This window comes from Lithobates pipiens, unplaced genomic scaffold (assembly GCF_037356315.1).
Source record: "Lithobates pipiens isolate NorthernLeopardFrog02 unplaced genomic scaffold, aLitPip1_a1.2 Scaffold_8, whole genome shotgun sequence".
NCBI lineage: Eukaryota > Metazoa > Chordata > Amphibia > Anura > Ranidae > Lithobates > Lithobates pipiens.
Window position 1 is genome coordinate 149,430,507 of NW_027507903.1, and position 13,952 is coordinate 149,444,458.

General features: G+C 46.0%; 1 protein-coding gene across 1 annotated transcript in view; it reads right to left on the bottom strand.

The window, feature by feature from the left end:
- The window catches only part of KIN (Kin17 DNA and RNA binding protein), a 51,973-nt gene extending 41,956 nt beyond the window's left edge, over positions 1 to 10,017 (bottom strand). Inside the window, exons 1-4 of the mRNA XM_077472768.1 lie at positions 9,825 to 10,017; positions 7,127 to 7,221; positions 6,260 to 6,303; positions 4,427 to 4,549 (exon numbers count right to left, since the gene is read on the bottom strand). Of these exons, the coding sequence (XP_077328894.1) occupies positions 4,427 to 4,549; positions 6,260 to 6,303; positions 7,127 to 7,221; positions 9,825 to 9,938 (376 nt within the window). The 5' untranslated portion in view covers positions 9,939 to 10,017. The remainder of the gene's footprint in view (positions 1 to 4,426; positions 4,550 to 6,259; positions 6,304 to 7,126; positions 7,222 to 9,824) is intronic.
- Between the last annotated feature and the right edge of the window lie 3,935 nt (positions 10,018 to 13,952).

A 13,952-nucleotide genomic window follows, 5' to 3' on the forward strand; every position in this document is an offset into this window, starting at 1 on the left:
TGGCTGCGAGACCCTTCTCCATTCCTTCATGGAGAAACTCCAAGACGGACACCGTGCTCTTGACCTTGAGTTCTCTAGAACTGCACCAGGAGTTGAACTTTTTCCAGACCTTCATGTAAATTGCCTGTGTAACTGCCTTCCTACTGGACAGCAGGGTCTTTACTACTTTATCTGAGAGACCTTTAGCCTTTAACAGGTCCTCCTCAGAAACCAGGCGGTTAGCTGCAGGAGTTCCACTTCTGGATGACTTACTGTCCCCTGGGATAACAGATCTTTTCTGAGTGGTAACCTCCATGGGGGCTTCGAGGCTAGGTTTCGAAGACCCGCGAACCAGGGTCTTTTTGGCCAAAAAGGAGTGACTAGTATTAAGTCTGTCCTTTCTTCCCTGAATTTCCTCAGTACTAGTGGAATTAGAGGAAAGGGGGGAAAGGCATAGCACAGCTGGTAATGCCAGGGGTGAGCGAATGCATCCAACCCTATTGCTGCATCTCCTCGGTGAAGAGAAAAGAATCTGTCCACCTTTGAGTTCTGCTGGCTGGCAAAAAGGTCTACCTGAGGAACCCCCCAGGCCTCGGAGATCATCAGGAACACTTCCTGATTCAGACTCCATTCTGCCTCTAGCAATTTGCGCCTGCTTAGGAGGTCCGCAAACAAATTCTGAGAGCCCTTCAGATGCACTGCCGATAGTGAGGCTGTGTTCTGTTCTGCCCAGGCTAACAACAGATTGGCCAGCTCCATCAAGCTCCTGCTTCTGGTTCCCCCTTGCTTCATAATGTAGGTAACCGCTGTTGTGTTGTCTGACAACACCTGAACATGGTGGCCTCTCAAACTCTGCTGAAATGCCACTAAACCCAGAAAGATCGCCTTCAACTCCCTCCAGTTGGATGATCTTTGAGCTTCCTGTTTGGACCAGACCCCCTGAGATGTCTGACCATCCAGATGGGCTCCCCAGCCCCAGGCACTTGCGTCTGTAGTAAGGCGCTTGTCCACAGGAAAGGTCCACACCAGGCCCCTTGAGAGGTTTGCCTGGTCTCTCCACCACCAAAGAGCCCTTTTCGTCTTTGACGAAATTTTTAGCTGTTTTTCCAAAGGATCCTGATGGGACCAGCTTGACAGAACCTCCCTCTGAAGGGGTCTGGAATGGAACCTGGCCCACTGAACAGCCGGGATTGCTGCCGTAAGCAGGCCCAGAACTGCCATAGCCATCCTGACTGAGACTGTCTGGTTGCTCTGTATCCGCTGTACAGCTAGCTGTAACTTTTCCTGTTTTTCCAACGGCAGGAAAACTTTCTGGAGAATCGAATTTAATGTATACCCCAGAAATTTCATTTCCTGTGAGGGGGTCAGGATTGACTTCTCTAGGTTTAGAAGCCATCCCAGGCCCTCGAGGTGAGACTGGGCCCTCTGGAGATTGACTAGGACCTGCTCCCTGGAGTCTGCAAAAAACAAAAGGTCGTCCAGATAAGGAACAACTGGAATCCCCTTCAATTTCAGGGGTTCCAAAGCCTCTGCCATAATCTTCGTAAAGACCCTGGGAGAGGACGAGAGTCCGAACGGCAGAGCCCTGAATTGGAGGTGCCATACCGAACTCCCTACCTTCAATGCCAGGCGCAGGAACTGCTGCGATGCCTGATGAATTGGTATATGAAGGTAGGCATCCCTTAGGTCCAGGGATGCCATGAAGCATTCTGGGGTCAACAGCTTTGTGATGGAGAAAATTGTATCCATCCTGAAATGTTTGTACCGAATGAACCTGTTCAGGAATTTCAGATTCAGGATTAGACGGTACTTCCCTGAGGGTTTTTTCACCAGAAAAATATGTGAATAAAAACCCCCGCCCTGCTGGCTTACTGGGACTTGAATCAGAACCTCTTGCTGTATCAGCTCCTGTAACAACAGCTTCATTGCAGAGGCCTTCTCCTGATCCCTTGGCAATGTTGTCACATAAAACCTGCTCGGGGGTGGTTCTGAAAACTCCAACCTGTACCCCTGATCGACAACGCTCTTCACGAACAGATTTGGAGACAGCCTGTCCCATTGTTCGCGAAAAGCTGACAGTCTCCCCCCCACTGGGGAGATATTGTCACTTGTTCTTAGGGGACTGCTCTGGGGGAGATCTAAAGAGGACTCCACCCCTGCCTTTGCCCTTCTGTGAACCCCATCTGCTCTTGTGCTCCTGGTCTTTTTTATGGGACTGCTGAAAAGCACGAAAATTCTTTTTAGCCATCTGCTTTTTCTTAACTGGAAAAGCCTTCTTTTTATCGGCTGTTCTATCCAGCACAGACTCTAAATCAGGACCAAAGAGCAAGTCACCCGAGAAGGGAAGACCACACAGCTTGACCTTAGAGGCAGTGTCCCCAGACCATGTTTTCAGCCAAACTGCTCTCCTGGCTGAATTTACAAGAGCCGAAGACCTAGCGGCCAGTTTAACTGATTCTGCTGATGCATCCGCCATGTATTTGACTGCATTCAGGATCAGTGGAAAGGACTCTAAGAGATCCTTGCGGGGTGTCCCCGCCTCAATATGGCTCTTCAGCTTCTCTACCCAACATTCCAGATTCCTGGCCACCACCGTAGCTGCCATTGCTGGTTTTAGACTGACTGACGCGGCATCCCAAGCTTTTTTAAGGATGGAGTCAGCTTTTTTGTCCATTGGGTCTTTAAGGATCCCCATATCTTCAAAGGCTAGATCCGTTTGTCTGGATACCTGCGAGAAAGCTGCATCGACTCTAGGTTTCTTATTCCAAACCTCTGAGTCCTTATCTTCGAAGGGAAACCTTCTTTTGAGAGCTTTAGAGAAGAAAGGGGCTTTTTCTGGGTCCTTCCACTCCTTTCTCACTGAGTCTGAGAGGACCCTGTGGACAGGAAAAACTCGCCGTTTTGTTTCGTCCAACCCCTGGTACATTTTGTCATGAACTGACAGTTGTACTCTTTCTTCCTGAATTTCTAGAGTAGTGTAGATTGCTTTTAAAATATCATCTACTTCCTCTAGTGATAGCTTGAATTTGGAGCCCCTGCTATCTTCTTCCTCTTCCTCCTCCTCAGAATCCCTGAAGGAGATGAGAGTACTACCCCCTTCGTCTCCAGACTCTTCAGTTTCCACCTGTCTGGATGACGACGCCCTGGGGCTGGGCGGTAAGTTCTGAGGCTCGGTCTGTGCGGGAGGGTTTTGTATCAGGATGGACTTGACTGAACTCAAAGAGTTTGTCAGCTCTTTAACCGAAGAAAACAAATCCTTATATTGTTGAGATGTTTCCTCTTCCACCAATTCTCTGATACAATTTCTGCACATTGCCTTCTGCCATGAATCTCTGAGGGGGGTTTTGCAGGAAGGACATTTTCTCTGACCTGGTCTAGCTTTTCCTAGTGATTTTTCCTGAAACGACATACAGGTTTAATTCACTAAAAGCTCTCAACAACCAGTTGCTTAACACCAAGCCAGTGCAGAGACCCACCACCAAACAGACCTACTAGTGAGACCCCAGAACTAGGCTGCAAAAGGTCAGAGCGAAGTCCACCTCTGACCTGCAGCGACAGGCCCCCAAGAGGGGGGAACAAACAAAGACATACCCACAGTAAAGCAGAGGGTGCCAGTGCACCTTACGTACCTGGGCTGGACCGGTGCTGGGGGCGCCTGTCTCCGCCATAGCTGGCTTGCACTCTTCCATCGTTTGAGTGAGGCAGCTATTTTACAAACAGCTCTCATTTTAAATTTTCCCGGCCGCCGCGTCATCAAGGCCGGCCGGAAGCGGAAGCACACGGTCACCTGACCCGCCCCATGACCCCTGCGTTCCAGGCGCTGAACCACGGCGCCACGCCCCCTCAGAGCGCCCGCGCGTCACCGTGAACGACGCCGTCGCCGCCCGGGACCCGGCGCCGAAAACGGAGCCATGCCGCTGACCTGCAGCGGCCTCCGCCAGCAACAGAGCCCTCCCTGCGCTAACAAGCGGACACCGGGCACCCGACGCCGGCACTCCGAGGGTCCTTACTCCCGTGAGATGGCGGGACCAGGAGCTCCAGGAGTCCTCTCCCCGTGGAGATGCTGCTGGGGGTCAAAGAGAAACAACCTGCAACAAAAGGTAAGCCTTACTCCCCTGCAGAGAGTGTAGCTCTCCCTGGTTCAGGCACATGCTTCCTCCAAGGAGGAAACACAATAACTGAAGCCATGGAGGAGGAGGAGGTGTTTTTAAAGTGGGCATGTGTTTCCTGATTGCAAGGTGGAGCTACTCTCTCCGGGGTTGTCCTGAAAGGCGATTTGAGAAAAAAGGACAAACATTTCATATGGGTACAGTATTGCATGAGTAATTGTCATTCAAAGTGTGAGCACAGAAAGCTGTAAACTGGACTGGTTAGGAAGGAGGTTTAAGTGGCCAGTGGTCAAGTGGTTAATTTAATGTATATGTACGAGCTCAAACAAACAAATTACCTTCTCTGCCCAGCCATTTTGTGAAGTCTGTCAGTGTCTCCCACTGTGTGGCATTCATGTGTACGTGCTCTCGATGACTGATGTACTCATTGTAAACAATGTTATTGTGAACACGTTTAGTACCTGTTGAAGTTACAAATACAAAAGATAAGCCGATGCAGGGAAACCAATACTGTATATCTCACAAGAACATTTCAGCCCCGTCAGGAAAAAAATAAAAAATATAAAGTCAGCAGTTACAAATACTGTAGCTGCTGACTTTTAATATAAGGAAACTTACCTGTCCAGGGATCCTGCAATGTTAGCACCCCAGGAGGAGGGACCAGATATGTTGTAGATCACCGTGCAATGATCTCATCCGGGAAGCGGGAGTGGGTACTAGTCAAAACCAGGTACCCGCTCTCTTCACCCCCCACCCAAAAAAAAAAAAAAGTGGCAGTGGGGGTGCAAACAATGATTTGAATTGCGGGCAGGATCGCTGCAATTCCAAATTTTGGCAAAAAGCGGGACACTTTTTTCCCCGTTTTCCAACACTTCCGTTTTTTGTGAGTACGCTGTGAGGAGTGCATGCCGGAACTACAGAACTGCTTTGTTTTTCATGCCAGTCGGAGCATTGGAGCTCCTTCTGGGTTTTTTAAACTTCCTAGCAACTTTTTTTAATAAAAATATAAATTTATTCTACAGATTTACGATATGAGGTTCCATATTTTCTTAAACATATTAGGGATGCCTGTTGATTTCATAAACCATATCACAGAGGTGGAAAGAAACTGAAGACACCATCCCAGTATACACACAGAGGAGTAATACCTTAATTGGGTTACTGGATCTACTCCATTTGGATAAACACTGTGGACCAGGGGAATATCCCAGCAAGGGGGACGCGATTTGGATATAACAACTACGCCTTTTACCCCTGCAGGGATGAGGCGCTTTGGTGAGTGTAGATACAAGAGGGGAACATAGAAGGGACGGGAGTACTGAATAGTCAATTCCTTGCACGGATTACTTTTATAAACTCACTTTTTGGATTGAGCACATGCCATCAATTATCTCTCTTTTCTGGTTATATATTAGTTGCTGCACTGCTGACTAATTTATGCACTTTTGGATTTTATGTCACTTTATTTTTGGTATTTTACCCATGGACATTGACTGATATTTTGGATTTTGAGGAATTCATGCATATATTTCACATCTATATATTTTTTTACATTCATTGATACACATTTTTGAATGCACGTCACTTTAAGAGCAATTGCATTATATGGAGATCCTTTATTATTTATCTTTTACATTGGTTATTAGTGGATATTTATATTTCATATATATTTATAGGGTCACATTTTATGTGCACCACCTTTGAACAGCGCCACTTTCCCTTTCTTTGAGTTAATAAATTTTCTGGATTTCACCTAGGTGAAGTTTTTAATTAGGGAGCCTGCAGTTTACCCATTTCCTAAGCACAGAAACTTGTTACTTAAAAAGCGGGACACATTTGCGATGTCATTACTTCTTAATGGCACCCTAATTGCGGTGCGATTTTGGCAGGAAAAAACATGCTGCAATCACAGCAAATCCCAATGCCCTGTGATGGCATTGCAAATGCATCCCGTGTTTTACCACGATTTGGAACTGCGGGCAGAATCGTGAAAGTGTGAATGAAGCCTGATAAGTAGAGGGTGGAAAATCAGCTTTATCTCCCATTCAAGCTGTGCTTAGTGCAGCCATGTACACCTAGACTTTTTATAATTGGCAACATTAAAGCCAGAATCATATTAGCCTGGAATAATGTGGGTGTTCCTCAGAAATAATAGATACAACCTCACTCACCAAATCGCCGACTCAGCAACTCCAAAAATTCGTTGCGGAATTCTCTTAAAAACAAAAAATAAAAATGTTAAACATTCTTTCAATTAACAGTTCCTTTTAGTAGTTAGTTAATGCAAACAATGCTTAGATCAACTAGATTTACATTAAAAAGTTTCATTAAAAAATACCATTGAAAATAAAATGGCAATACATAAAAAATTTAGTGTTGCACGATACTTTTTTAAACTTTTTTTATTTATTTATTTATTTTATTTTTTTTAATCGGCAAGTACGAATAACAATACTTGTGCTCAACTACTCGCCGATACTGATTCCTTTGCGGTGCGGTTTGAGCCCAGAAATGGGCTCAAATCATACTGCCAAGAATTGCTTGTTATTTGAACAGAAATGGGGTGCAATTCCTGCCCGAATTGCAATGCCATTTCCCGTGAACTCAGGCTGAAGTCACTATGACAAGCCTGGGTTTACAGAGGAGCGGTGGGGAAACTATGTTTGATCAAAGTGTAGTGCAAGCACAGCCTACATGGGAGTGGCAAATTCAGGAACATTGAAGCATCTTTTTCACACAATCACAGAAAGGTGCAGTGGCTTAGGGGTTAGAACTCCTGCCTTGGGGCACTATGGAGGCATCATCTTCCTGTAATTCTAAGCTCCTTTCGCTGAGGTTTCCCTGCTGACAGGTTGGGAAAGAGCTGGGTCACAGGACAGCTATATATGGGATTATGAAAAAAAGATACTTAGATATATATTTTTTTTATTTATTAAAATAATTAGTGCCATCATCCATATACAGAAATAAAAGGGTTGATGTAAATTAAACAGTGTGTATCATTTTACATGAACATTTTTGAAACAAACGATACTCACTCTGAAAAATAATCCATAAACTGGTCGGGATTCTCTGAAGCAAGCAGCAGCTGCCTCTGGTGAGACTCTGACAAGCAGTGACATTTGAAGCCATTCTTGAATGGAGGGAAAAAAAATTCATGTTAAATATGGAATCACATCTTTTTAAACGAACTAAAATGCAACAAAGAACACTTGTACAAATACAAGAAAAAAAAATCATTTTTAAAATTCACATTAATATTTTGGTAAAACCAAACAGTCTCGAATGGAACTGAGCATAGGGAGCTGCTTCGAATGAAGCCACCATCTTTCATAACAACCTCATGTAAAGGCGAATGGAGGGATCTCTTTTCGACCTGACCATCTGCACCAGCTCTCTTATGGTGTAGACCTTTGCCTGAGGCAAGAACATCTTCTTCTGGGCTGTGTCTATGATCAGACCCAAGTACTGCAGTCTTTTTAGCGGTAACCACCTCTAGCCATGTTAAAGGCACAGGACATAACCGTCTTGGCGTACCTAGATGATCTATTGCTAATAGACCAGTTGGTGGCTCGTTTGGAGCAAAGCGTACGCATTACAACCAGTTACCTGTACCTGAAGCTGATAAGTCTGACAAAGGGAAACCATTAGACATCACAAGTAAATACTATGAAATAAACAAGTAAGCTATGAACAGGGAAGCAGGGTTGCCATAGAAACGTTGCATTGAGAAGGAGGCTTGGTTAACAGTACAGGAATTGCTCAATGTAAGGGCAGAAATACACTCCACTGTGGAATCAGAAAACAATACTTAAGATGATGCTGCCTAACCCCTAGAAACAAGTTTTTTTTAAAGTTTCTTTAAACAGTAAGTAATATGCGATTTGGGCTGGATTACAGTGGCTATAGTCTGATAATGACTTATTATAATGGACTAAATGAAAAGAAGCATCAGAGTGGGAGAGTTTACTTCCTCTTTAACCTTTCAACCTTTTGAAGAGCGAGGGCCACTAAAGCGACTTAGTAACCAGTCGTGGGCCACAATGAGCACATGACAGGTCCGCGTCCACTCTGCGAATGCAAAGCAGACACAGGCATAGTCCACTCTACTCTATTGGCCCTCTCATCTGATCAAATGGAAGGGGACAGAACCACTTCTGTTTTTTTTTTAGCCGATCGGCTTGGAAATAGGCAGGTGTAAACGGACACAAGTCTGTTTACATCTGCTGCTCCATAGAGGTGAATGGAACTTCCAATTGGGTCAGACAGATCATGTTAAAGAGGAAGTAAACCCTGATGGGTTTACTTCCTCTTTTTTTCCCTGCAAAGGTAAAGCATAATGGACTACTATGCATCGCATAGTAGCTCATTATGTGTCACTTACCTGACACAGGAGCCAGCGAAGTCGCCGCTGATCCCTGTAGTCCGCCGCATCCATCTTGCTGGTGGCGTCTCGCAGCTCCGACCAATGACAGCGGCGAAGCCGCGATGACGTCACTCCCGCGCATGCGCACGGGAGTCGCGTCTCGCAGCTCCTCCGCTGCCATTCGGCGAAGCCGCAATGACGTCACTCCCGCGCATGCGCACGGGAGTCGACAAATTAGGCAAATCCATTCTTGGACTTGCCGCATTTAGTGCGCCTGCGCGCCGCTGTCTACGGCGCATGCGCCGTAGACAGCGGTGCCCATTTTCGGGCAAATATCTCCTAAACCATATAGGTTTAGGAGATATTGCTTGGACCTACAGGTAAGCCTTAATCTAGGCTTACCTGTAGGTCAAAGTGGTTTGAAGGGGTTTACTTCCTCTTTAAAAAAGCCCAAGGCTACTTTTACACTGATGGTCTGAGGTCTATTCACTCAGTGGATGCAGCGCACCTGTGGCTTTCCTGCAGGTTAGCTGTACTTTGCCATAGAATTCTATTATTTTCTGCAGGTGTGGTGCACTTTCTGAAAGTGCACCAGACCCACAGGTAAAACCAGAAGTCTACGGCTCAGTGCAGGTAAGCCGCGGGTACACTGCACTACACCTGTGGATCAGTTTGGAAGCAGGCCAGTAACCACTGCAGAATAGATATGTCCATATAGAACAATGATTTTAGTAATAAACTTGCTGTCCCAGGCAGAGTGCATTTGGTATCACTCCACCTATGACAGGAGCCTGTGCTATACAGGGAGCATTGGCTTATGCAGCTCTGCTCCACAGCTGCTTGCTTTCTTTACCACTGGCTTCAGTCACAGCACTAATGCTCTGGCATGGCGGGTAGGCAACCTGCAATCTGGGCTTGCCAAACCACCATCCCAGAGCAGGAGGTCGTGGGCCACATCAGAGGGTTCCGCGGGCCACTGGTTGGGCACCCCTGTCTTAAACGCACTATAAAAAAAAAAAACTGTTGACATGGATGGAGGAGTCTAGGGAGCTGTAACGCTACATGTCAGATTAATGTTGGCGCAAACACAACTAAGCGAACAACAATGCCCACTACAATGCAGAGCACTGAAAGGCATTCACAAAGCTTCAAAAAACAACAACATAGATAAGTCGTGACACTCGAGTACACGGAGCCTGAAGGCTTCCATAGACTTCCATTACACCCCTTCATACTGTGCCCACAACACACAATGCGATCGCTCCTCTATGACAAGCTCTATGAGGCTCGGTAGGTGATCGTAGGGCATTTCGTGTATACAGAGCTGGGCACCATGCAGTGTGTAATCCATAGGCCTGGCATGTCCTCACCTCGTCCCGGCACTGTTTCTGGCACATCTGGCAGTACCATCGCAGCTTTTGTAGACCCTTCGATTTGATGCGATTGGCGATCGCCTTTGGGGTGAGAAAATCCGCTTTCCCCATCCCGACCACACTGCCAGCCGGTGCCCGAGCCCAGGATCTGACGTAAGATTTGATTTCCTCGACGTCACCGCGCACAGAACGGGCAGCGGACAGAGGAACGTCCCCTCTCTTCCGCCCTGCTCTAGCGTATATGTGGCGGCCATGTTTGAAATGGGCAATAATAAATCGAGGGTTGTGTGTTTTTTTATTTATTATTATTCATATTTGGTACAGATTAATAAATAACAGATGCATACTGAGGCAATGCATTATATTTTTGCACGAGAGTCCTCTGAAGATGTGCAAAAATATTTTGTGGCAAAAAGCAGAGACCTTGATGATAAATCATTTCCCCACCTGTAAAACTGATTCTGTACACTGCTTGTTCTGTATATGTTCTGGATGTAATGCTCAGTATTTGTTCTCAGGTTTAGTGCCACAACAAGGAGGTACATGCTAGACCTGTGCAATTCATTTTGTTCCGAATGAATTTTTTAACTTATTTAGACAAAATAATTAATTCAGAAATTCAAAGTGCGAAAATCCAAATTGAAATTCGAAAATCTGAAATAATAACTAACTGATAATAACCTAATTATTCTTGTAGCACTGACCCCCGAAGTAGCGGCTGGTTTTCTTGGGCTTACCATTTACCTCCTCCGCCTTGTAGCTCGTTGTTCTTGTCTTGGGGTTCCCGAGGTTGATGGCCCAATAACTTCAGAGACTGACACTGGAATTCCATTTTGGAATTTTTATTTGCCTAAAACGTTGAACAGAAACACAGTTTCTCAGTTGGGAATAGAGGGTAGAGGTATGGAAGCTCAGGTACTTTGAAACTGCTGACACTTAATAAATGTCTCTAGGTAATCCAGGGAGTAGCCACTCGCAACTGGATATTTCCACTGTCGGATAAGTCCTGGTTTTAGGGACTTAGCAGCCGACACCGGAATCAACTGCAAAGTCTCTGCCACAGACTTGGTTGCAAACTTTTAGATGAAACAGAAAGTTTCTCATAGGAACTTAGTTGTAACAGAAGGATAGGAATAGGAACCTTCTTGCGGTACCAGTATCTTGCAGCCGGTCCGGCGATACCGTAAGAAATGTGGATTCAATTAGTGTCCATACAGCTCAACATCCAGGCTCTACTGAGCAGACAGCCTCGTGCGTGGCCCTGTTCTGAAAAATCCTCCCTTGGTTACATGACAAGTTGCTGGGCCTCTCCAAAACCCGAGACGGCACCGGACCACTTTAAAATCCTCCTTCCAGTTACTGTGCCTCGGACTAGCCAGTACCGAGACTCGGAAACGGATGGATCCGCACCCCAGGCCATGAGGGCCTCTGGGGGCTGGTGTCAGAAACCATGAATCAGACCGAGACAGAAGTACAATTAAATCACACTTGTTTATTAAATAAAGATAAAAACGTAAATAGAGAAAGCGTAGTCAAAGCATAGCCAAAGGCCAGTAACCGGATCGAGTAGTCAGCCAGGCCAGAGTTCAATAACCAGATCGGGTAATCAGCCAGGCCAGAAGTCAGGGATACTAGTAGAGCAACAGCAAGCAAGATAAGGAGCCAGAAGGGATGTCAGCAAGCCAATCTTTAAACAGAACCGCAGGAGATGGTTTCTTGTGATGTGACCAAGGCGAAGGCAGAGGTAAAGTGAGCTGGACAGCTTTAAGTAGGCAGGTCAGACGAGCATGATCAGGAACAGCTGGTAACTGTGGAGAGAGATGAGAGCTGGCAATTAGCCGACAGCTAAGCGTCCAGCCCAGAGAAGGAAGGGCTAAGCCAGCCCTGACAGTACCTCCTCCTCAATGACCCCTCTCCCTTGGAGGACCACCGGGCTTGAGGGGAAACCATTTATGGAACTCACGGAGGAGGACAGGGGCATGTACATCCGAGGATGAAACCCAGGAGCATTCCTCTGGACCGTACCCCTTTCAAGGCACCAGGTACTGTATGCGCCCACGGAACCTACGGAAGTCACCAATGGATTGTACCTCATACTCCTCATGGTTCTCAACCTGAATAGGGTGAGGGCGTGGCAGCAAGGTGGTAAATCGGTTACAGACCAACGGTTTCAATATAGAGGCATGAAACACATTTGAGATGCGCATACTAGGAGGAAGGTCCAACGCGTAAGCCACTGGGTTAATCCTGCGAAGGATACGGAAAGGCCCAATAAACCGAGGTGCAAACTTCAGTGAGGGAACATGAAGCCGGAGGTTGCGAGATGACAGCCAGACCCTGTCCCCAACCTGGTAGGAAGGCGCAGGCAGGTGTCTGCGGTCAGCATGGAGTCTGTACCTATCATTAGCATGACACAAAGCCTCCTGGACTTGTACCCAAGTGGAATGAATGACCACGGAGATGCTCCTCTACCGGGGAACAAACGAGTCAGGCAATATGGAAGGTTGGAAACCATAATTCGCCATAAATGGAGACAATCGGGAGGCAGAATTCAAGGCACTGTTGTGAGCAAACTCTGCCCATGGTAATAGGTCTGACCAGTTGTTATGGTGGTTAGAAATATAGCAACATAGGAATTGCTCCAATGACTGATTGGCTCGCTCTGCGGCCCCATTAGACTGGGGGTGGTACACAGAAGAGAACGCAAGCTGGATTCCCAACTGAAAAACAAAGACAGAACATACCACGGCTCAACTTACCAACCAGTCTGCTAACTGACCAAATTAACCTGTCTAACAGTCTGCATTAAAAACAGGGGTTTAGTTAGCACACATTTTCAAACGCATGCATAAGCTGCAAGGCCTCTTCATGGCACCCTGTGTATGCTTGCAGTCCTAACGCTAATGAATTTATGTTTATAAGAATCTCCACAATGGAAGTACATGCATTAATGGATAGATGGGGGGCAGGTGGACCATGGAGGAAGCCCAATCCCCCTTAAAGGACCAGGAGCACACTGCACACCCAGCAAGAGCACAATGGCAGCAAAGGTGTACAGTGCGTTTCCGGACCATATTATACACCAGTAACAACCAAAAGGTCCCTGCCCCCACCTATAACTGGCCTTCACAGCAAGGAGCACATGGAAGGGCAGACACATGAAAAACAAAGACAGAACATACCACGGCTCAACTTACCAACCAGTCTGCTAACTGACCAAATTAACCTGTCCATGGTCCACCTGCCCCCCATCTATCCATTAATGCATGTACTTCCATTGTGGAGACGTTTTAAAACTTTTTTTGGCATTGATACATGTTCCCTGGGGCAGGACCTGGGTCCCCGAACACTTTTTATGACAATACCATGCATACCATGCATTTAGGCTGATATGTATTCTTCTACATATTTTTGGTAAAAAAAAACGCAATAAGCGTTTATTAATTGGTTTGCGCAAAAGTTATAGCGTCTACAAAATAGGGGGTAGTTTTATGGTATTTTTATTGATTTTTTTTTTACTAGTAATGGCGGCAATCAGTGATTATTATCATGACTGCAACATTATGGCGGACACATCGGACAATTTTGACACATTTTTGGGACCATTGGCATTAATCCAGCGATCAATGCTAAAAAATGGCATTGATTACTGTAAAAATGTCACTGGCAGTGAAGTGTTTAACCACTAGGTGGCGCTGTAGGGGTTAAGTGTGTTCTAGGGAGTGATTCTAACTGTTAGGGGTGTGGGCTGTGTGTGACACGTCACTGATCAGCGCTCCCGATTACAGGAAGAGCTGATCAGTGCTAGTGTCATTAGGCAGAATGGGGAGATGCTTGTTAGCATGTCCCCATTCTTCCTCACCGTGAGATGATCGTGAGTATCCCCGCGATGTTCTAAACACGGGAAAAATTTGCCACTTTACAGGCATACTATAGACACCTTCCAGGTACGAAATTTAAAGGAATATTTCACTCTTATAGTTTCACTTTAAGCATTATTACAATCACTGCTCCCGAAAAAACAGAAGTTTTTTAAAACTTTTTTTGCATTAATAGATGTCCCCTGGGGCAGGACCCAGGTCCCCAACACTTTTTATGACAATAACTTGCATATTAAGTCTTAAA